Raw genomic sequence first — 25,116 nt, 5'->3', positions numbered from 1 at the left:
TTTAATGATAATGCAAAAATCATCTTTTTAGCATTTAAAAAAAAGATTTGATATAATTTTATTGGATGAAACTGAAGCAGAAATTTTACAGGATGATTGTACTGAAGATTTTCAGTAATTTTATCTTAATAAATACAATTTCATAGATTATAAAAGATGGGATGTTGAGTGAAGAGAAAGCAAATACTTGTAAAACTAAAGAGGTTTTTTTTAAAACAAAAAAATGATGTAATTAGTTGTGGGTAACACCGCTTAAGAGCCACATCGGGCTTCTACTTGTGGCGCTGAGGAGGAGCTCGCTTGTTTATTCATTCACGTCAGCCCCTTTTCCCTTCCCTTCCCTCCTTCCTGCTACACAACGGGGACCCAGCGTTCAATGTTTTTTCCCATTTTGATGCTCACCACAGACACGTCGCCACCATAAACCGCTTTTGGAATCAGGTGAGTTGTGCTTTTTCTCTCGTTTTCTCCCTTGTTGTGGCGGTGTTACGGAGCGGAGGGCAGCGCGAATTTCTACCGCTGATAGCGTTCACTTATCCGGGCCGGCGAGGCAGCAGCAGGAGGAGGAGTGTTTCAACCATAACTTATCAAATTCCTCCCGGTCAACCCACATAAATATTTGCACCTTTATTTAACATTTTATTTGCTTTCCCGCCTCTGCGCTTCGAACAGCTCGTCTTTTCGGTGCGGCTTTTCCTCGTCGTCGCGAGCGCAAACACGGCGATGTAGGTCAGCAACTACAGTCAAAATGTCGTCTTTTCTTTTCTCTCTCTCTCCCTCTCTCTGTTTTTGTACTTCCACATTCTCTCCTGCCACAAACAGATGGCGTCGACAGAGCAGGGGGGGGGGATGGAGAGAGTGGGGAAACAGCCGCAGAAAGGAAGAGGGGCGACACCGGGCTACGGTAGCCCATCACTAATCTGTACGTTCACACAGCCTGCTCCTCATGCCGACACACCGGAGGCTAGGCTGTCTCAGCTAGGCCTGCCTTCAAGAAAGTTTTTGCTCTCGACTTGTCGCGTATTTCTTTTCCAAGAAGTTGTTTTGTTGCTGTTTATTGTGGCTTTGAGCAGACCAAGATATCTCTTATCTGAGGTAACACAGCTGTGCTTCGGCTCTGAGGCCACAATTTCGGCTCGAAACCCCGGTCAGAGCTGATATTTTGGACACCTGGAAGATGTACTGCAGCAGATGACCTGTAGCCCGGCCTGCTTGCAGCTGCTGCAGCTGCTGCATGGAGGACAGCCTTCCACCAGCTGGCTGAATCCCCCAGTGCTGTGCGAGATCATTGATAGGCCACGCAGGTATCCTCGACGGCACTAATGAAGCCAGTGCATTTCAAACACAGCCTTGCTGGTGGGGCATTAGGTTCCTTGCGTTTGCACCCTCAGTTCTGCCCAATGTAATGTGCTGCAAGGGAGGAGAGCGAGTAATCACCCTGCTGACCCTTTGCATACACACATACCTGCCATGCAGTAATGAGGACGGTGCACTGCATGCAGCAAGCCAGCTGCAAACCTAGCATAGCAGTTGGCAGGCTGGAGGGGCTTAAAGATATGCTCTGATGCAGTTCAGTGGATTGCAGTAATTAAAAAAAAAAATCTTCCTCCCCCTTGTGGCCTTCAGGTCATTTGATAGATGTCATTTGGATGGATATAGCCGCGGTGTTTATGAAGTCATGTTGCACAAGGTGACTCATTTGTGTCATTTAACATCCTGAAGACAATGAAAATTGTGTTTGTTGCAACACCTGAGGGTAAAGTGTATTGTACAGTGTTGTTACTGTAACGCGAGTTGCTTTCGTTTTCAGACTTTTGGAGTTCTCACACACCGCCGTGGATTTGATATTTTTGTCTGTGCGTGTACCAGAAATGCACCAGTGAGATTAGAAACGGCCAATTCTTCTACGATAGGTGATGAGAAGGTTGGATACTGAAAAATCGTACGTCTTTCCCTCCGTAGCTCTTACACCTTTACTTTCGACCTTCTACAACATGTATTCTTTAAGGCTTCAGCTAACGATTATTTTAGTGATCAGTTATTCTGACAATTAATTGAATAAGAAAAGGTTGTCACTTTCTAAAGATTTTTTTCTTGAAGGTCTTAAGCTATTTTGTACAATATTAGAAATGCTGTACATAAGAAAATGCAAATAAATATTTCAATTCCTTCTTTTTTATAAGTTAGAAAATAAGTATTTTCCTAAATAAAATAAAATTCAATACCAAGCCTTCCTTTAGTGAACGCTTGATCATTTGTTGCAAAGGATGCATCTGGAGCTAAACAAATACTTCTAACATCAACATGTGAAAAGCTTCCTGTTGATTTTTCGACCAATTACTAGCTGGATAGCAAAAGGTACTTAATAGAATTTGTTTTTACCAGGTAAAGCTAAACTATGCCACTTGAAGAGTTCTAGATAGAAAGTATTTACATACAAAGAAGTTTTTTTTTTTATTCTTAAACGCAAAATGTACTTTTTTTGTACAGTTTTGGCTCAATTACTGCTATGGTGTTGTTCTTTCAGCAAATAGCCTTTTTAAGACTTTGTATACTCTGGGTAACGATTAATTGTTTCAGTTATTGATTAATCACAATAAAAATGATTAATTGCAATTACTGTCATTAATTGCAATTAGTACTAGCCCTAATGTAATATGCTCCTTCCCTTTGTGACTATGCGCTTGCACTCACTCAAGCATAAAAAAAAAAAACAATTTCCATGACCTTTAAAAGATTGTTTAAAAATGGTCGCCGCATCGTGGTAGAACAGTGCTGCGATTTCACCAGGTATCGATGGTCCAACTGTGGAGCTCAACAAGGTTGGACCCTGATCCGTTTTCAGTTTCAGGATTTACACCTTCGTTTTTGAACTTTTTTTTTTTTTTAATTTACCACGAGGAAAAATGAAATCACCCCAGTTTGGATCAATAATATGTTATTACGCTGCTGCTGCTGCTGCTGCTGGTATACAATCTGTATTCTGCTCAGAGATTGCTAAACTATTCGCTCATGGATTATAGTCAGCAAAAGAGCTGCACTGGACCTGATTTTATATTTAAAAAAATAAAATAACAATGCGAGAGATTTTTATAACTTGCAACACTTTTGTTCATGTAAATTGAATTAAATAAAAATGGCCTCTTTTCGCGTTATTCTTTATCAGGAAGTGGGAATGAAGCTGAAAAGGGTTTAGAAAAAGCTGATGATGGTGTCAGCACATTGCAGTGCATGGCTGTGCTGCAGGCAGGCTTTAAAAAAACGGGGGGGGAAAAAAAAAAGAAAAGCTGGTGTTTCTCAAAGCACAAAGGCCTAATGTGTGCTGCCTGCTGGATACAGTCATGCTGAACAATATCCAGCATGCACCGCCGGTTTGTTTGTGTTTTAAAAGAGCACCGTGTGGCCACGGCGATAAATCCTTCAGACTAGAACGTGGGTCGGGTTGCAAACGGGAGACTTTTTATTTTTCTCCATAATTTACTCTCGCTTTTAGACTCAGAAATGAGCCGACGGGTTCCTCTGCATGGTTTTAATAATTTAATGTGCTGTTTTGAATTGCGCCACGGTTCTGCTAATGGTTGAATGTTTTTCGGTTTTGCAGACGTGACCGCCGGGCCGGTAAACTAAACGGCTCCGGTCACGTGGCTTAAAGTGAGAGTTTATTAGAACAAAAACAACAGACTCATCAACTGTTGTCATCACAAGAGGCTTCACCACGCTGTTGGACTGCTTCCATGTAGATAAATATGCATTTGTATTTTTAGAGGCACACAAGCAAAGTTTGCTGTAAATTTAGCATCCAGACTGATGGTGCCAGGATTGCAGGTTTTTTTTAATTCTTTTACTTGGCTCAAGACTCATCAGAGGTCTCTAATTGTTGGCATTTGACAATCTCTTGATACTGGATCTTTGAAAGTGGCCTGCGAGGTAAGTTTAGTCAGTAGATAGACTGAAGAAAACTTGTGTGGTAGTTTAATGTTGACAAAACAAACGTCGTCGTTCAAATCTAGCCTTTGTAGCAGATTGACATAATGGAAAACTTTGTCATCTTTCTCTGGTCAGATACAACTGAATGTTCAAGCCCACATAAAAGATTGTGTAGGAAAAACCTAAAATATGCTGATCCTAAACACCTATTCAGTGTAGGGAAACATAATGGTGGCTGCGTTATGCTGAGGGCATGCTTAACATGCTCAATAATAAACTAAACGGGTAAATAACGTCAAGAGTTTTGCAAACTTTGTGGATGCTAAACGGCTTTTTAAAAGAAAGTCATGGCATGTCTTAAGTTTTTAGTGCCAATTTTTATACATTTCTTCTATTCCCATCAACAACAATGGGATATGGGTTACTCATTTTTGAAGAAGGCTAATTAAATTAGAATGAAAGCAAATACTGACATATTTGTATCCCATCTGAGACATTTCTTTTTAAGAGGGCTCTAATTTGCTTGCTCATTGATCAAGGAAAGTATCAAAAGCTCTTTCTTTTTAGACATCTGTTTCCATAAACCACCTGTTCTGGTGGTTTAAATTTGTATCAGTCATTTCGAGGGCCTTTAAGGGACACTAAAGTCGCCATCTTTAATGACTTCTCTGACAGAAAAAAATAAATAAATAAAAAATTGCATCGGCCAAAATCGGAATCACCAGATCAGGCTTTTTAAAAATTGGTGAACGGCCAGAAAACTGCAATCGGTGCATCCCTAAGTAGAATATTTTGTCCAGGTCACCAAACATGTCATTTATACCCAAATTATTTTAGAGCTTATTAAAGCTTTTTAAAACTCTTAGATATAAAGACATCTGCCTTTTTTTTTTTTTTTACTGATCACACACCAACAAATTGGCCCCATCAGACATCACTGCTCTATGCAGCAGTAATTGTTGGCCTTTGACTTTGGGATCGCTGCAACCCTCCACTCAGTCAGCTGACTACCAGCTCCCAGCACAATGCAGAGCCGTGGCCTAGTTCATGCCCTCTTCGGTGTAATTTTAGCCGTGTGTCATAATGTGCGTGCATTGTGGTTGCGTCTCTGCTTCCCCTCTCCGTCCTGTCCCCACGTCTCCGTCTCTGGGTGAGACTGGTGCAGTCCTCACTCTGTCCAGTCGGCGCTCTGGTTGGTACTACTGAGCCGCTTGTCTCAGTTTTGCACCTGACAACGCATTTTATTGCTTCGCTACTTTTACGTTGATCGAAAGATGACATCTCGTCTTTGAACCCTAAAAGTCTCCTCCGAACTGAACGACGGCACCACAAAGCAAACGTCAAAAATATCAAAATCTATGGGTACAACCTGAATAAATTGTTAAAATATATTCCATTTCTTTTTGATGTGACGAGACATTTTGTTAAAATGCCTCTTTATTAATTGGAGAACGAGCATGATCTTTTTTACTGAAGTACTTCCTTAAACATCACTCTACAAGTCTAAGTTTGATGTCTAGGGGCGCTGTTGGGTTGCAGATGTCTCTGCCTGGTGAAGAACAAGATGAGGAAAAAATTTCCCTGAGTACAAATTTGTCAATGTGAACAAATATTGTAAGTTTCTGTCATTCTGTCAATGAGGTCCCGACCCCACCGTACAGTTTGTGCATTAAAAAGACAACTGCGGAAGAGTAAGCTGTGATGAAGTCAGAGTAGGAATAGTACAGGAAGTAGGGAAAGATAAAACACGGGGAAAGGAATGGAGTATCTATGGAAATGTAAAGAAAGAGGGATGGGAGAGAAAGAAGTGTCAAATGAACAAAATGGAGGGCTGTCAAAAGATCAAGAGACCCGGCATTTGTGGAGACATAAGACGTTAACCGATTACTTTGAGTTCAGTGTAACTATGTAGTCACATGGCTAGAATGAAATTTAATATGGCATACATTTCTCATAAAAAAAAAAAAGCAGCTATTCCTCTCTGACATTAATCCCGAGAAGTTTTTGGAAATCCAGAGCGGGGTCGCTGAACTCCAGGTTAGAGTAGTTGGACTCTTCTCCAGCAGGGCAGGACTTCAGCTCTCATCACATCGATTTCTGGGATCTTTTTAATGGACGTAATTAGGCTGCTTATGCCGGATGACGACTGCAACTCGCCACTGATTACTTCGGAGGATCCAGGGTTACTTTGGCTGTTTGTGTGGGTGCAGAGAAGCTTCTCTGTGGGGTCAAGTGTTTAATATTTATTGATAATATGTTGATTATCTGGCGATGAAGCGCAACCGCGATCAGATTAGACATAAACTCTGACTCCTACAAACGTCTAGTAAAAGCTTTAATGCACTAGAACGGCATTTATCATATTTGTCTTGTCTGATTGAAATTTATGATTTCCGTCCATGTACCTTTTCACATGAAACAATCTGCTATGTTAGTTTAATTAGACATGTTCAACTGTTCATCATGTTCATCATGTTATGATTAAAATGTATTGATCATTATTACAATTTTGACAGACTAGCAAAAACATAAGCTATACCCTATATTTAGCCTATATTTCAGTTTATGTGCGTATTGCTCAGAGTATTAGGCCTTTGTAGGGTAACACTGTTGTGGTCCTTTAGTTTTTTTATACAATTTATAGAAAAAACAGCAGGTTTGGTATGTAAGAGGTAACAAACACACTGTCACTCTTGGTTGTTCACAGTAAACCCAAAGCAATCGTTTTCGTTTTAACATGGCGTGAGTCAGGGCCAATGAACATGCTCAGTGTAATGTCATTTATTTTTTTAAGCTCAGTCTGATTTAGTATGATCGGATTGCTGTACTTTTTTTGTGCATTTGATGGTTCATCACTGGATCAGTCAGTCTAAATTAGAACAAACCGTCCGCTGCCCTCTGGTGAACAAAGAATATAATGTCAGAAAACGTGCTCTTAACTAAACCCCTCTGTTCCTCTCAACATTTTGTAATTCACTCTCTTCAGGGCTTCATGCAGGAAGCCTTCACTGATGCTCAGTTTACGGGTTCTCAGGTTTGAAACGGGGCTTTTAATCACAAATGCAGAGTCTTCCTGTCTCTCCTTTTTACACATCTTCAAATCTTTGCAAAAATACAATTTTTTGCCTTTTAATTTTAAAGTTTGTTGCCTTTTAATTTTTTTAAGATTTAATAATAAAAATGCCAAAATAATTAAACAAACATTTGATTACCTAAAGTCCAAAATGCAGTTCAGTGTTGGATACTTTCAGGAAGATAATGATGCTTTAATAGAAGTTTTAACTAGGGACACACTGATCCATGTTTTTCACTTCCGATACCGATATCTGAGGCTTATCGGCCGATATCAATCCGATACAGAAAAACAGTGCTGGACTGATTTTAAAATTGTTCTTTCGTTACAAATTTATTTGAAATCTCTGCAGCAGTACAGCACACTTAAATACACCAATAACTTCACAAACTGGGTCAGTCAGTGCAGTTAGGATTATAACGGTTAATATAAAATAAATAAATAAAATAGGTTGACTACCTTGGTCAAACATATAAAAAATAACATCTGCAAATCAAAAAGTGTAACTATTTAAATATAATGTAAAATAAACAATAAAGCATCACAGCACCAAGCATAGAATTAGACTGAATAGATCTGCCTTTATTGATCAGGCAATACTTGATCTAGAATCTTTTTCAATATTGAGCCGATACAGATATTGAAATGAGATCGGTGCATCTCTAGTCTTATCTACAGTGTGTGTACATTTTTGCAGTAGAAGTGTTCAAATTGTGGTAACTATTAGAAGACACTGAGCTTAAGAAAGCTGTCTGAGCATTTGGGGTGTTTGTTAAAGGAGAAGGAATTGCATGTACATTCTTACCTGCAAAGTGTTTAAATTGTTTCTTTTCCTCTGTGAATGTGAAATAAGAAAAAGAACAGGAAAAACACTAACTGCAGCTGCACTAGTCGGGTGTGAGAAAATGCAAATGTCTAACACTTTTCTGGTGTTCTTTGAGGTCTGCCCTGCAAATTCTGACTTTGAATGATCTGGACGTTTTGCTTCCGAAGTATTAAAACGTGAAGGAATTCAAAAAAGTCCATTTTTATAGAGGTAGTCGTTTTAACTCCAACAGGAATGAAGGAATGAATAAAAAGTCTTCTTTATTTAAAGAGCAGTCCTGCAAACAAACCAATTAACTCAATGGATAGTTGTATAAAGCTAACAAGCAATATTTTGACAAATCTTCATATTTAGTTGTAATCGATTGATGTTTTAAGGTTATGGTAATATTCATGGTGCAGAAAACCTACTATTGTCTCTTTTTTTTAATGTAGTCTGTTCAGGCTAAAATATTCCCCAGGGGGCCTGGTCACTTTTTAAAGGTTCTGTCCATTTCATGCTTGAGAAAGGAAAGGACGGGGATGGAAAAGTTTCCACTATGATTTTCAATCTTAAATTCGATCTCTTTTGTGCCGTCGTTGTTCCTATTAATTAAATGAGACTGCAATATTTGTGAACAAAACGTTTTGCGACCCGCTTTCGCAGAGGAAGGTAGAAGTCAGACAGTAACGAACTGTAATAATAATGCATGACAAAAGTTTATGAATTGATTTAACATTGTTGAGCAATGGGTGAAGGAAACTTTCCATTGAAAAGTTCTATTCAACGTGTTGACACTAGAGACGTGCCGATCAGGTTTTTTTCTGCCAATACCGATTCCGATCACCCATGAGGGCCGATCACCGATACCGATCACATAATAATTTTTTTAATCAAAAGCACTACCGGTTACATTATGTGGAAAAAGGAACCATGAATTCACCTTAATTTAGACAAAAATTAGTCTTTAATAACTTTTTCCAAGAAAAAAACGGGCATTGTGCAAATTGTACTATCTGTAATACTATCTTTAACAGACTGATAACATATGAAAGCTCTGAAGAGGATGAATAATGAAAAGAGTCAAAATAAAACCTCTCAACATTGCCAAAAAATTCAAGTATAAAACTTAACATTCAAAGGCAAATACAGGATCATTGCAATAAACGATCCTGAGTTACTGAATGAAAACTTCCTGATAGCATGGCGGCTAGCTGATTACTGCTAGTTCTGATTGGCTGTTTCTGACTGAGCGGAGTAATTATGCAGAAAAGGAAGGAGGCAGAGGAGATCGATTAGTTTTTCAGAGATTATCTGTCTCATGTTAGGACAACGAAAGTTTTAATACGTATGTAAAATGTATTTTTTTAGGTTAGATGCTGCAGCTTTAAGCAGAGGTTTGGTGTGAGAGTCACTACCAGGTGGAGCAGAAGCGGCTCCGTCACTCCGACGTTGGTTGAACCGGAGCAGCGGTTCAACCAACATCTTACATCGCAGCTCGAAGACTTAAATAATTTTGCGGGTTATTTGTTTAGCTTTCTGACCGTCATGCTAATCCGGGTGAGTGTTTGTAGCTGTGCGCTGCTTTACCTGCCATCTGATCCTCCATGTCTTTTTTACTGCAGTGAGCCTCGATATAGCCAAACTCCGTCAAGTATGGCATTGTTTTTATGTCGTATTAGCTTCGTCGTGTTGATGCATTTTGACTTGCTTCACCCCACGTGCTTCAATTTTCCGCCGCAACACGCAAACTTCCCCAGTCACTCAGTGCGTTATAGTTCCACATCGCTTAGGATTTGTTGCTGCGCGTTTGCGCAGTGTGAAGGAAAGAGGAGACCAGCTGCACAGGAATGCTGCGAAATGAGAAGCAGGTGATCGGTTTGTGTGATCGGCAACAAGAGACCATGATCGGCGATCACCAATAACCAATCATACACTTTTTCATGGAAATCGGCCGATTATGACCGGTGGCCGATCGATCGGCACACCTCTAGTTGACACTGCTTCCTTCTGCAGTTGTTTACCGAGCCTTGTTCGTTTGGGATCTGTTCCATCATTCGATGTCTATTACTGTTAATATTGCTGATCATTTTGGTAAAAATTGGCCGGTTCCGGTCTGGAGCAGATTGATCGGTGCACCTTTTTTAGCCTGGTTCTCTCACATAAAACCCTGAAATGTCTCTCGCCGTCTCTGCAGTGTCTGGTCCCATCAGCATGTCATGGCCTCCTCTCTCCTATGGGCCCAGTTTGTGAACTCCTATCATGCACCAAAACCAGTCCAGACCTGTGTTTGAGCTGCTTTTGCAGGACAGAAGAAGAAGAAGACCACTGTACTACAATGTATTTGTGTTCAAAATGAAGACTTCCACTCTTCTCTTTCCGCTTCGGCTGCAGCCATGTTTATAAAACCTCAAAAACAAAAAGCGAGGGGTTCTGTGCTCTCTTCCTCCCTCACTTGCTCCTGTTTTTTTTGTACCTCTTTATTTTTCTCTTCCCCTCCCCCTCTTTCTGTTCCTCCTCTCTTCCTCTTTCACTCTCCCTCCCTTCGTGTTTCTCTGTTCTTTTCCTCCTCTCGGTTTCCATCATATTTTACCCCTCCCTGTCCTCTCTTCCTATCCTTCTACTTCTTTCTCTCTCACGTTGCACGCTGCCCCTCCCTGCATCTGTCTCTCTCTCACGTCGCTCCCCGTCTCATCTCTCTCTCTCTATCTCCTTTTTTCTTTCTTTTTTCTGTCTCGCTCTCAGTCTCTCTTTGCTCTCACTCTGCATCCTCCCATCCCCCACTGCAGCCTCTCATTTTCTCTTTCCCTCTTTCTCTCTCAGTCCTCTCCCGCCTCCCTGTCCTGCTCCCTTTATCTCCTCCCCTCCCTCCCCCCCTTCAATCCCTCTTTCATTTCATGCAATCATCTGTTCTCTCCCTCTTTCTCTCTGCTTGCTCCATTACGCCCCCCATTTTGTCTTCTGCCAGTTCCCTCTCTTTTTCCCTTTCCTCCATGTTCTCTCCATCTGGTTGTTTAGCCATACTTCTCCCTGAGATTTCTGACACAAACTTTTATTAAACCGTTGTTTCTATCATAAAAATCCAAACTGACCAGAACCAAAACATCCAGATTCAAAGCTGAAATTTGCACTAAAGCACATTTGCTTTTTTAAATTTAACCCGTCCGTTCATGATGCCATTCAAATCACCCATCCTATTCACATTGTTCTAAATAAAACGTACATCTCGACCAGTGTTGATGCCTTAAACATGTGGTTTCTCATAATGTCGCAGCTGCTTTGTTTGGATATGTTCAGCAAGAGGCCAACTTTCAAGGCTGCAGCATAGTTTTGTTCAATGTGGTTTGAGAAAAAGGGAAAACACAAAGGATGTGGTTTTAATTAGAATGAAAAACTGGACTACTGCAGGTTAGGCTTTTACAAATGCTTATTTTAGTAATTGAGTAATCTTGATTATTCTGACATGAATTGAACAGTCGAAGAAAAAAATGTATTAGTATTTCTGTAGTAGCTACTTAAGCTAGCTAAAAGGTGTAAAATGAAAGAGAAAATGAGTCAAAACAATTTGGTTCCTTTTTTTTAAATAAGAAAACATAAAAATTTGATTAAAATATCACTTACTGTCATGTTTGAAGTATGAAAAAACTTTTATAAAATATATATTTCTAAGTTCATGTAGCGTTAATCAAAGGGACTCTCCGTCCACGTTGGAAGTTGGTGAATTGTGCCAGAAACATGAACACTGCAAATGTCTTCCCCCACGGTGGTGGCAGCATCCTGCTGTGGGGATACCGTCAGAGTAGTGAGTCCAGACCTACCTGTGTCTTACTGGAGCAAAATAAATATTCAGTGATTAATAAATAGTTTTTAAATTTAATTATAAAATATGTATTCAATAATTCATTCAATAAATGTTAACATTTTACATCAGACCTGTCACGATAACAAATTTTGCTGGACGATAAATTGTCACACTAATTATTGCCATAAATGATGGTGTTGTTTTGAGACCATTTTCGAGTAATATATTGAATATGGCAAAAAAAAGAGAAAGTTTTCCCTCTCAAAAACTAATAACCACATAAAACACAAATAAAAATTCAATAAAAACCACACACAACTGAAATCATGAATAAAATGTGTTGTGAAGTTTGTAAACAAAATTGCCCTTCGAAAAATGATCATCAGAATGGAAATATTCATCATACACGCATATTGCAACAAGCTTGTCTTAGATTAAATGTAGTACTCAATATAATTATATTTATTTAAATAGCACTCAATAGGTAAAATAAGTATTGAACACACCACAACTTTCCAAATTAAATGCTTAAAGATGTAAATGACTACAACACAAATCAAACTACAACTATACATAAGAGGTTGTTTCTAAAGATCTCGATCGGACAGAAATGACATCCAACCACATCGATGAATTTTAAATGAAATGAGAAACTGATTTGGTCAATCCCAATAAAGATGAGCCCAGAGCATTTGGCTTCAACCAGAGGAACTTGGATTAGACTCTAATATTTCTTAATAGGACTGGGCAATAAATCAATTTTAGCGATTAATTGAATTTTTGGTATTTGAAGATACATTTTTGGGAAAATCAGGAGTTTTGTTTTTGTTACCAATGCACTGCTTGGGTTTCCTTAATTCACAACGATGGCAGCCGCCATCTTGACTGACGAGCGCATTTTACAACTTCAATTTTTTTTGGAGTTTGAATTCAGGTCAACTCTACGTGGGAGTTCAACTAACACGTGAATAACGTCCTAATATTACCAGAATAAAGTCATAACATTAGAAGAACAAAGTAGTAAATTTTGTGAGGACAATCACACAAAAAATAGAAAATTGAATTGAGGAATGCATTCAAAACAGCACGTTGAATGCTTGCGTTGTCTAGAAATGTGACTTGTTTGACGCTGGTCGGCCCTGGGGCCCGCTTTCTCACCTGCTCACCGGTTTCTGCTTCCTCCCTAATTCTGCTGGAGGAGTCGAGCTAAAAAGAGATGGAAAGTTCGTCACTGTAGAATTGAAGTTGACGTAGCATAAAGACAGAGGAAAAAAAAAAAACATCTTTTGCTTTGTCATTTAACTCTGTTGTCCATGTCGCATTCTTCTCCCATCCCCCTCCGTCTCTTTCGCTCGTTCTGTCTCTTCCCTCCCCTTTCTTTTTTTTTTTCTTGAGTATTCTTTCCATCCACTCTCATCTCCCTTCTCTCTCTCTCCTTCCTTCCATTTGCTCATCCCCTTGTCAGTCACCTTCCATCTCTTTCATTCTCATCCTCTTTCCGTCGTCTTCATCCTCTAACCCTGACAGACGTTTCCGTGCAAGTCTGTCCTTGAAACAGTCTCGCAACTATTTGGTTTTATCTTGTAAAAAATCACTTAATGAAGGAGAGAAAAGATGGAGGTGAAGAAAAAAGAGAAACAGTAGTAGAACGACTGAGATGGAGGAGTAGTTGGAGAGTATAATCTCAGACAGTTATGAGGTTATTGTTCTCACGCGCACGTCTTGAGCTCGTATGTTGGGACTTTGAGGTGACTTGGCTCATTTATCCTCAGCCACTTGCTCGCTCGGCGGAAGAACGTTAGTGTTTGTTTCTGCCGTATGTCGTTAGCGCTGCTGCGATCACTTTTAAAACGTGCAATGGGGGGGAGGAGGAGGTAAAGGAGGATGGGTTAGCGCTCGTGCCCGCCTCCCCTCCGTCCCTTGCGCTTAAAAAGAGAGGCAGACGGAGCCGACTGTCACTCACGCTGAAGAATGAGGTCCTTAAAGCACCTGAAACTTCACAGCAGGAGGAGCGTGGTGAGTTCAGCATGGTGGAAAGACGCGGTCGGTGGTTGCCTTCAGGGATCCGGTGATTTTGTTTGTTTGGAAAGTTGCTTCCCATGATTGTCAGTCACGTAGGTTTCTTTCTGTTCGCTTGTTACCACCTTCCTTCGTTAGAGCTCTTTCCTTTTTGCTCTCTTTCTCCGAATTGCTTTACCTGACATTTTTCTATTCAGTCTGGCTTTCATTTTGGATTCTTTTTTTTTTTTTCATCTGTCTCCAGGTTACTCATCGCCTCTCCCTCCCATCCTTTTCTCTGTCTGTACACATCTTTCGTTCTCTCTCTTCTTCTTTCTCTCTTTTAGCTGCTGCTTCCCACTTTCTTCCTCCAATACCTTCCTGCCTCTCAGTCCCTCAACCTTTCATTTATCTTTTTCTCTCTCCCGTCCTGCCCCTGCGTTAGACTCATGTCTGCTCTAAGCTTCCCCTCCCTCTTTCCTTCTTCCTCTTCTTCTACTGTTTTCCCCCACTCTCTTGCTGTTTTCCACTTTTTTTTTATTCCTTAATCTTGCTCAGGTCTTCCCTCCCCGCCCCTACAGCCTCCTCTGCACTTCACTGTGTGTGTGGAGATCAGTAGGCCATCTAATCCTCAACACTCACACCATATAGTTATCGTGGTGGATTGAGATGCTGTCTTTCATACTTCCTGTGGCTCATGCCCCACATCTCAGGGTTTGCTTCATTCACAACAGAGAAAATCAAGATGCACATATCAGAGATTTTGTGGCTTATTGCCTATACCGATTTTTGCTGGCATCGATTTTAGCCCTTTTCTACGTTTAGGAAAACCTACCTAAATAAATACCAAAACGTTCCTTGCTCTTTTACCAGATTATGGCTTGCTGCAGTCTGCCCCATATCAGAAAATCATGGCAAAATAAAAAGATTATACCAGTCTGTTTAGCTTGATACTTGAGTGGAAAAGCTCAGTGGAGCTCAGTGTTTCAGCAGTTTTGTAGTTTTCTGGAAGTTTGTTCCAGAGTGTTGACACTTGGCACTGACATGCTTCCCTAGAAATCAGTTTATAGCTGGGCATTTTTAAATGTACCGGGTTCCTGGTACGCACTTTCAAAAAATCTGGATTAGTAGGAAAAATTTAAATTGAGCTTAGAAAGACGTTAAAATTTCCAGAATTTATTTCATATTATTTAAAAGATAGAAATCGTTTTGAAATTGGTTTACATTTCGATTCCGACTTCCCCTGTTTATTTGCTACATTTAACATTGAGTCTTAGTCCAACTTATTTATCACTTTGGCTTTGGAGTTACTAGAAGTTCACCCATTCACTGATAAACTTAATAAAAGGCTCTTTGGCCAGGAGCGAGTGTAGTAGTCTTTGTTTGCCCTTTTATTTCCAAGTTTTAAACAAATCACTGATGTTCCCATGTGTCAGGGATTTTGGCAAATGAAGTACTGATTACTTGAACCAGTATACATTTAGCAATATGAAAGTAGCACTTCCTGAGACTCCTTCGTTAAGACCTGACAGCTTATGGTACCCCAAAAAGAGCAAATAAAAAATAATACTGAAGACCATATATTAAAAGTTTTACTTGATGAAATCTAGAGCTGGCAATATCACAATTGCCAAGGATTGCCAATGCATTGTGTCATGCATTCATGTTTTTGCAGACCAAGAATATTGTTTGCTAGTTTCATGGTCTCCCAACTGCTCCTACATATATTTTTAGCATACTTAAATATATATTTTTAAGAATATTTTTAGCAGCTGAGATGCTGTAGCTCAAGGATAATGGTAGGGATGTGAGAATGGAAAAAAAAAATTAGGAAAACATGTGTAAATTTGAACTGATGTTACCATCACAATGTTGAACATTAATAATGTAATTATATTAAATTAGCGATTGGCACTACCATTCTCTGTGTGTACTCCTTGGGTGACCAGTAGATTGTACCTCATCTGAGGGTTTCAAAACACCGCAAACCAAGTCCAGCAGAGAGTCTCGAGTTATTTGTGGGAAATCTAAAAACATTGGTGTAATACAATTAGCTATCTTTTAACCAAATTTGGTCTCCCATTCAGTTTTGAAGTGGCATTCCGAATGAACGGCTGACATGAGTCTATAGAAAATGGATTCAGTACCATTGATACTGAAACCAGCTCACTGAGTCTACTTCAGTCATCCAACCCAAAGATTGTTATTTTCAGCGCAATCTTTAAGTCCTTATGTGTGGTCCAATTTCTGATTTTTAAAAAAACAATCTGGTCAAGCAAAACGTTGTCTGATTCCAGTCAAAGGCTAACAGAAGTGTAGCTTTGGGGATTAGTTGATCTCGGTAGAAGGGGCGGGGCAGTGAATCTTGAGTTGTTTTATGCTAACAACTCACTTGTAAATAAAGTTGCTTCTAATTGAATGGGATTTAGTAGTATGGTTTTCTTCCTTAATAAGTCGGGGTACCTATGTCATTCTATTGTTTCTGCAACTTTTTTGTTTATTGTCCAGTATGGACTTACGAATGTTGACCATAGAAATTCATAAGGAACTTTGCTTCTATGTGGTTAGACTATGCAAACAATGTCTAAAGATGAACTGTCCTTTTCTGTTCCAGGAGGAGGCGAGCCGGCGCCTGGGTAGATGTGAGCCCAAGGTAATGGCCAGGCTGGTGGACATAAGCACACAGACAGATCCCGTAGTTGTGCTGTCCTTGGCCCAGGCCGCCGTGCTAGGTCTCATCTCCCAGAATGAAGTGTTTGGAGCTACCATCGCACCCAACGGCTTCTACACCGGCGAACCCAAAGAGTCTCCTGCACCGCCAGTAGACGGAGTCGACTACGAGTACGCAGACCAGCTTATCGGCGCCAACGGAGATTACCTCGGAGACAATTTAGGAGAAGACGGCCAGATGCAGCCCAGCTGCAGCCAGAGGCGGTGGCAACAGGCGGCACCGCCGCCGCAACATGTGGACACCAAAATGGTCCTCCCTGACCGTCACACCCTCCAAGGCAGTGACGTGACCTCCTCCCATGTGAAAGGGGAAGGGGTGACCTCTGCTATGCCCTCTTGCGTCCACATGCTGAACAATATGGCGCCCAGAGGGGGATTAATTCAGGTAGATCCAGCCACTCTCAGAGGCCCCAACAAGAACTGTGCAGAGTGCGAGCGCGAAGTCACCAACCAGCAGCAAGCAAACACTCACGTCCATCCTCCGCCTGCCCAAGTGGTACATAGAGGCGCAGAGCAGGGTCACAGGGGACTCCAGCCCCAGCGCCCTATGGGGGGCCACTGTCGAGGAGCTAGAGAGGACGAAGAGGAGGTAGAACACCCAGGCAACGCTATGATGAAGCCCAATCAGCAGGAGGAAGCTATCAGCAGCTACTTTCAGACCAGTGAGGTGGGCAGCTATGACTCTACAGAAATGGGCATGGGCGGCGAGTACGAAGATGGCGGCCAGAGCATGATGTGGACGGACGGGAGCGGCGGAGCGCAGCATCAGCAGCCCCCGCACCCTCAGCCTCCCCGGCGACATGGCGGCCGCAGAGTGGACCGGCTGGACATAAACATCCAGATTGACGAGTCTTATTGCGTGGATGTTGGAGACGGCCTCAAGCGCTGGAAGTGTCGCATGTGTGACAAGTCCTACACGTCCAAGTACAACCTGGTCACGCACATCCTGGGCCACAACGGCATCAAACCACACGCCTGCCCACACTGCGGGAAGCTCTTCAAGCAGCCCAGTCACCTCCAGACCCATCTGCTGACCCACCAAGGAACGCGGCCTCACAAGTGCACCGTCTGCAAGAAGGGCTTCACCCAGACCAGCCACCTGAAGCGACACATGCTCCAGCACACCGACGTCAAGCCATACAGCTGCCGGTTCTGCCGCCGGGGCTTCGCCTACCCCAGCGAGCTGCGTGCGCACGAGGTAAAGCACGAGCGCGGCCGCTGCCACGTCTGCTCGCAATGCGGCATGGAGTTCCCCACCTACGCCCACCTCAAGCGGCACCAGACAAGCCACCAGGGCCCACACACCTTCCAGTGCACCGAGTGTAACAAGTCTTTTGCATACCGGAGCCAGCTCCAGAACCATCTGCTGAAGCACCAGAGCCCACGGCCTTACACCTGCTCACAGTGCGGCCTGGAGTTTGTGCAGCTCCATCACTTACGTCAGCACTCGCTAACTCATAAGGTACTCCTACCAGTCACTTCCCACCTTATGTGGCCGTTAGGTTTTCCTGCAAACAATTATCCTGTGCAGTATTATATGGAATGAATGTGGTTTGAAAGGGCAGAATTATGTTTTTTCCAGACACATAGTTCCAATTTATAACACATTTAATTAATCAACACAATTGCTTGCGCTCTATATATCAAATATGACTTAAAAGAAATTTGACTTTGTAATTTAATTTCTTGAAATTGGGTCTCTTTAAAATGCTTTTAAAACTCTTTCTTAAACTCCACCTTCAGTATCAGGAACTCCTAAAGGTTTGTTAAAACCTTCAGGAGTTGATAGAGCGCTCCTCTATTAACTCTTTCAACAAAATTTTTTGCCAGCATAGCACTGAGAAGTAGCTGCTATGATGAGCTCAGGAGATGCGCAGTTCCGCCAGGTGTTTGCTAATTGCTGCTGGCTAGTCTGAAGGAGCTGATTTCTGGAGTTGTGTGAGGCGGAAGCTCAGTAGCTTGGAACCTGCAGCTCCGAGGAGGAGTTACATCTGGGAGGCAGAGCTAGGTCCACCCAGATGTTTTGCCTAGCTGAATGGTTGCCATGGGAGATTAGAGTCTTTCTCAAACATGCATGAAAAAAAATCTAAGCAACACTCCAGGTATGTTTTTGATGAGGGAATAACATTATAACATATGCAATATGTTGCTGTGCACTGAGGGTCAGCTTGACAAGCATCTCCACGAACCTCTTGTCAAAGTCCTCGTCTGCTTCAAATTGAGAACTACTCAGTTTTCCTGCCTGCTCACATATTTGTGGAAACAGAGGACAGCATGAGACCGTCTGTCCACTTGTCTCTCCAAAAACCAATCACCTGGTGAGTTCTACCCACGCAGATGACAAAAATATGCCATAGAATGGCAGATTAAAATTATAATTATAAAAGGCTTTCTTGAAAACCCCTCTCCATGATGTTGAAGGGTAATGACCACACTTGAGTCCATATTCCGCCCCACTGGGTGGCATGTTCCCTGCAGTGGTTTGGTTTTGTACCTGCTGCCTGTTTGGAGCTGCCCCTTGTGGACAAACTGTTTGTCGGGTAGAGAGTGGGCAGACAGTTTTCTCACGCAAACACCGTCTCTCACTCCACACGCGCTGATTTGTTCTCATTCAGTCCCAACTTTTAATCTCTCCCCACACTGACAGTAAAGTAGAGTAAATGAAGCAGCAGCACATTCATTTAGAAGAGCCTCGAGGCTGCTCCTGTTGTCTTATAAAAGATGTCTAGAAAAGGGCTTGTTTCTCTTAATTCTCTTTTTGATGCACCTTTCTGACCTGCATGTTTGGGCAGGGGATTTCATCCCCGGCAACATTTAATTTCCCTTTGGGATAGGAAAAAAAAAGGATCTTTTTCAACTGAAATGAATTAAAACTGGCGTTATACCACAGGCAGTGTTTGATAACTTCTAGACATGCTCTTTAGTATCAGTGTGCTGCAGGACTTGAGGCCTGGAAATCATCAATTAATTTGCTGATTGATTTGTAGTTTTTTTTTATTATTATTATTGCATTGTTTCCTGCAACCAATAAAAATGTTGCTTTAGTTGTTAGTAGCTCATCTTCAGGGATGTACAGAAAACTTTTGCTGGAGTATTTTCTCAATTGTAAGGATCTTACATGCCTACATTTTATGTACATTTTAACCTCCATTCGGAGGAATGGTGTGTTATCACAGGCAAAATTAGATACACTGTGGGCCAAAGTCATGGGCAAGCCTGGGTATTTATTGAGAAAATGTCTGCAAATCAGGAAGATTTAATGATATAATGAGAAATATTTTCACATGTAAACAAGCAAAGTTTCAGATATTAATTTAAAATAAACAATGTTATGCCTCTTCTCTTGTAACTTTTAGAGTTTTACTGAAGTGGGAACCTTCGTTATAGTCTAACAGCAACCACAACAATAATGATAATAATTGTAATAATTTCCTTCAATAACATTTCAACCATTCAGGTCCATGCCTTTATCAAAGCTCAGTGCTAAACTCATGAAGTCGTTAATCAGCAGAGAACCTTCTGTATCACCACCAGAGCATTATGGGATTTGTAGTATGTGCTGTTTACCGGCAGGGAATTTAGAACCCATGTGGGCCAAATGTAATTGCACTGTGAGTTTGACACGTATGGTCTATTTGTAGTGTCTTAAGCCACAAACATGCATTTGTTTTATTGGACTTTATTAGATAAACAAGGTTTTACACAGCTAGAATCTGGAGGAAAAGCTTCCAAGACCCTAAGAGTTAGGGTTATTCAAGAACATTTTAATCACCCGCAAGGTGTTTTTTTTTTTTTTTTTTTTTTTAAATCCAAGACTAGCGTAATAATTAACATTGTTGTGAATTCGAATAATCTGCAGGTCACCAAAAACGAGATGAAAACTTTCTTTCTTTTTTTTGTACATTCCCTGCTGCCTTCGCCGCGCGTTTATGTCGCTTGTGTCCTGCAGGGAATGAAGGGCCACAAGTGCGAGGTGTGTTCCCGGGAGTTCACCCTGTCCGCCAACCTCAAGAGGCACATGCTCATCCACAACAGCGTCCGGCCCTTCCAGTGTCACGTCTGCTTCAAGAGCTTCATCCAGAAGCAGACCTTGAAGACACACATGATCGTCCATCTGCCTGTGAAGCCTTTCAAATGCAAGGTGAGCATTTGGACGGCTGTCGTCACCTTGGGAGATTGACGAGATTCCAGTGACACAAATTTAATGCAAAGAGAATGAGACACCTAATTGTGTATTTTCATTTAGTGTATGTCAACTTTTCTAAATTGGTATGCTTTTTTTTTTTTTTTGGGCTAGGTCTGTGGGAAGTCCTTCAATAGAATGTACAACCTGCTGGGCCACATGCATCTCCATGCCGGCAATAAGCCCTTTAAGTGTCCTTACTGCACCAGTAAGTTCAACTTGAAGGGGAACCTCAGCAGGCACATGAAGGTCAAACATGGCATGGACGTCTCACCAGAAGGTCAAGGTCAGGGCTGCTTTTTCATTACAATGTAGAGTCTCTCCTTAAGCATCATATCATCTTAGGTTAATAGATACTACTTAATGTTTGTTTAAATCTTTATCTTGGATTCGTGATTTTGCTAAGTTACAAAATGATACCTTCAGGGAAACTTTATTGATTTCACCAAAGGCAGCAATAACAGCTGCAGTCATGTTTTTGTTAAAGAAGACCATTCTGTCTCAATAATAAGTAATTACAGGACTAGCAAACCTAACATTCCGGGCAATGATCGTTAAAAAGCCAGTCTATCCACAAATATCCACCTACGGTCAGGCTGTCAACCAGAACACAGTACTAAGAAGACAAATGGGAACAAGTTGTAAATTCCACCTACTGAACTGTTCATCAGACGTTAAGAAGTAACAAAGGTACAATAACCTTCACTTTGACTCCAGAAACGCAGCATGGTTGCTTGTCCTTCTGCACCTTCAAAATCAGCCAGCAAATTTAGATGGAGCTGTTCAGACTGGTCTGAGGAACGTGAGGGTTGCATTTCATCAATGTGTCTAAACATTACATTACATTAATTGTTTCTTTAGCTTGAGTAAGGTTTAAAAGTGAAAGTTTGAGCCAAAATGCTAACTTTGACATGATGATTATCCATACTTTTGTTAATGACATCTTTAACCTAATTAAGACTTGGACATCCACTCAGAATCTCAGTGATTCCTTTGAAAGGCGGGTGAAGACGTCTTATCCAGACGAGCCTTTAGTGATACATTTTTATTTTTTAGATAACCTTTGGACATTTATTATTTTTAGGTTTATATTTGTAATTTAGCTTTTTGTTGTCTTATTGTATTAATATTTTATTACAAAGCTCTTTGTAATTTGCATCTCTGGAATGAGCTACAACAATGTCAAGTTTGCTTACTTGTAGTTTTGTTTCAGCAGTAATATGTTAAGTCTATCTCGCTTAATCTTACTGTATCTCAGTTCTATGTTGATCAAAGCCTACTGATTGGTGGCCTGAAAATGTGCATGGCATTGTCTGTGACTGAGCTAGGTCGGTTCAGGTAATACTTGTCAGATGGACTACTTTTTTGTTCCAAACCTCAGTGATAAAAGATTATATTGGGGGTTCCTCAAAGCTCCGTTCTCGGGCCACTTTTATTCATCATCAAAAGCTGCAGGACACAGGTCCTCAAAGCCTGGATTTGAGGACCTGTAGGCAAGTTTGAGACGTGACAATGGAGACGCAGCTGAGGAGTTGCTGGGTTACAGTTGTCCCCATGTTAATGCAGAGAAGAGCACATTCCTTGTTTTTGGTCCCGAAGTTGGAAATCAGGCCTGAACCAGAAATCAGCGACACTAAAATCAACAGAAACCTCTGTGTGGTTAAGTGACTGAAATGTATCTTAAATCTAAATATATTTCAGACTTGAAATTGTTCCAATAACCTTTTATAACACCTTTGTTTGTATTCCTTCAAATCATTTTGTCTATTAATCGTGGCATATAAATAAGCTTGCCTTCCCTTTGTCATTAAACTCTCCTTTCCTTTCTACTTTTGAACGTGCAGAAACTCTTCCAGAAATGGAGAGCCAGGGCGAATACGAAGGCCAGAACTTTAACTTTACATCACCAGACAATATGGACAACAGCGGTTCCCAAAACCTCACAAAACTCACCACGGCGAACATGGAGGACATGGAGGAATATTACAATTTCGGGAAGGATACGAGCAGCTACACCACGCCATGAGTGTTTATGGACCAGAGAAGATGCTGTTTTCCCTCCTCCCTTCTTCCTCTAAAAGCTGATGGGAATTAGAGTTGTTTTCACAGACTTTGGGGGAAAATGTTTTTTTTTTTTTTTCCTTTCTTCTTCTTCTTCTTCTTCATCCATTTCTAGCTCGGGCCTCCTTCCAGAATCTGACGGACGATGATGGGAGGCCTGGAAGGAGGCGTGCTTCAAAGGAGCCGTTTCAACCCTCCGCCCGCCTGAAGCAGAGACTCTGAAGCTGCTGATTGTGGTCTGGAAGCTCCTTTCACATAATAACTAGACTTACTGACTCACAAACTGTCACTGATGGACAGTCAAAAACCTCTATGTTGTGTGTATGTATCAGTTACTTAAAAAGAAGAAAACACTGCAGATGTTATTAAAAAAAAAAAAAAAGAGTCATTGTTCGCCATCTTCGTTCACAAGTCCAACACACGGCATCGTATTCTGGACTGAAAGTGCCAGCTAGAAACATTTTACGGCTCATCTTCCACCCTGTCCACCTGTTACTCATTAAATACTGAAGTTTTGATAAATAGTCACCGCATATTTATAGATTTCAGGTCAAAAACTGCTGGCATGTAAAAACCCTTTCACTGTACAGAGGTTTTCTGCGACATGCAGCGTGTTTACCCACCGTTTCTATTCCACATGGTCTAGCTTTACATGAATAATCTATCCTGTGTAGTGAATATATCACTCTAGTTTTTGAATTACTGAGTAAATGATACAAAGCACTTTTTTTTTTTGGGTTGAAACCTTTTTTTGTTTGTTTGTTTGTTTGTTGGGGAAATAAGATTGTAAAATCTTCCAACTCCCAAATATGGCAATATTAAACTATATTATTAAACAACAGATTTTGCTTCACTGGTAGGGTTATTTTAAATCGCAGATGTTTCGTGGATGTCCTTTGAGACGCAAGAATTAGTTTCAGGACTCTGTAATTCTATGGCTGCATTCATTTTCTTTTCAGTTTGGATATTTTGGGAAAATATTCAGAAAAAAAAAAAACTAAGTGGTCCACTATCAGATATCTAACTGAATCTTAATGAAAACCTGGAAGAATATTTAAATTTAACCAACATTATGAATAGTAACATTGCTCTTATATACACATGTGGGAATAGTGTTGAATTTTGTGACATTTCTGACTTAAGTACGTTGTTCCAAAACATTTTTCCGTAAATTCTATAGCTTTTCATACTTTAGAGTTTAGTAGATTTCTAGAGTATTTATATAGAACTTCACATTGAATTTATTACATCTATTTCTAAAGAGATTAGGTTTTAAATAATAATAACAATAATAAATTATATATATATATATATATATATAAATATGTCAAAATTGAGATTTACCTGGCCGATGGCAATTTTAAGTTTAATCCGATGTAAAGTACTGGTCCCTATTTTTCATTAGATTTTTTTAGTAACTCAATAAAAGTTAAGGTACATGCGCTTACAGAGCAAAAATTATGGGAATTCTTAATTTTGATTCATTTAGTGCAGTGGTGTCCAAACTATCTCATACAAAAGACCAAAAATTGTCACATTTAAAATGGTTTCTAGCCACAAAAACTAAACAAATGTCCAACTAAAAACACAAAAAAAAGTTTAACGTGATTTCTATTGGTACGTCTTGTAATGACGAATATTATAGTAGAAAAGTGCTCTCTAAACTTCTGCAGAGCAGAAACGAAAGCCATATTTTCTGTTTTCCTGTTTTGGGGGGGAAAAAAAATCATATATTCAAATGAACAAGAATAGCACCAGTGAAAATGGATTGATCTAAGTTTAACAAATGTGTGAACCCAGGTCTAAACGCTCCTTACTTTGAAATTACAATGAAAGCCAAAATCTTGATTCATAAAATATGAATACTTTGTGGTTCACTTAAAATTTTCTATTCAAGAAAAATAAATTGATGAAAATCTCAAGCAAAATAGGTTTCCGTCTGCTTTAACTTCTTGTGCCACTCCTGACATGTAGTCAAAGGCAACATGTTCAAAGTCCTTCCAAGGACTATAAATGTCCACATTTTAGACACCTACGGCTTATAGAACAAGGAAAAAAAAAAAAAAATTTTGTCAACGTTAACAGAGCTAGTAAATAGAAAATTGGTTAAATCCTGACTATTGCTGATTGATTGGTGTTCTATTAAAAAAAAAAAAGACTTTTTTTGGACAACAGTCCAATAATGAATATGGAATAATGTCTGATAATAAAAATATTTTTCATATTCTTCTAGTCCCTAAATAGAATTCCATATTTTTCCAGACTGCATGGGAACTTCAACTTCAGTTCTGTTTTTATCGCGTGTTTCGGCAGGTTGAATGATGAATGATGAATGATGAACCTTTGTGATACGCCTTGCCATCTCCGTAATATACTGTTTATGTCTTCTTCCAGGTTGGTTTTGATCTTTTTAATGGAGGCTTTGCGTTCTCAGAGATTACTCTATCCTTCCTGAGAAAGTATTTTCCAAGAGAGGATTGATCATTTATCTCAAAATTGCCCTTAAAGGTTGTAAATGACGGGATGGAGTTCAGGAT

The 25,116-nt window shown here is 40.4% G+C and overlaps 1 protein-coding gene across 3 annotated transcripts; it reads left to right on the top strand.

Annotated features, from left to right (window-relative positions):
• The first annotated feature begins 264 nt into the window (after positions 1 to 264).
• On the top strand, positions 265 to 23,420 carry LOC103462180 (uncharacterized). Of its 3 annotated transcripts, none has more exons than XM_081605003.1 (5): positions 265 to 441; positions 16,220 to 17,797; positions 20,285 to 20,476; positions 20,633 to 20,804; positions 22,363 to 23,420. In XM_081605003.1, exons 2-5 carry the CDS (start codon positions 16,262 to 16,264, stop codon positions 22,542 to 22,544), a joined length of 2,082 nt encoding a protein of 693 aa, XP_081461129.1. In that variant the 5' UTR covers positions 265 to 441; positions 16,220 to 16,261; the 3' UTR covers positions 22,545 to 23,420. The 3 variants fall into 3 exon arrangements, with proteins under 3 accessions (XP_081461129.1, XP_081461130.1, XP_081461128.1); XM_081605004.1 differs by lacking the exon at positions 265 to 441 and adding an exon at positions 718 to 922; XM_081605002.1 differs by lacking the exon at positions 265 to 441 and adding an exon at positions 13,470 to 13,623.
• Positions 23,421 to 25,116: the final 1,696 nt, after the last annotated feature.

This window comes from Poecilia reticulata, chromosome 3 (assembly GCF_904066995.2).
Source record: "Poecilia reticulata chromosome 3, P_reticulata-male-v2, whole genome shotgun sequence".
Lineage (NCBI taxonomy): Eukaryota > Metazoa > Chordata > Actinopteri > Cyprinodontiformes > Poeciliidae > Poecilia > Poecilia reticulata.
This window is presented reverse-complemented; position numbering and strand designations above follow the sequence as displayed.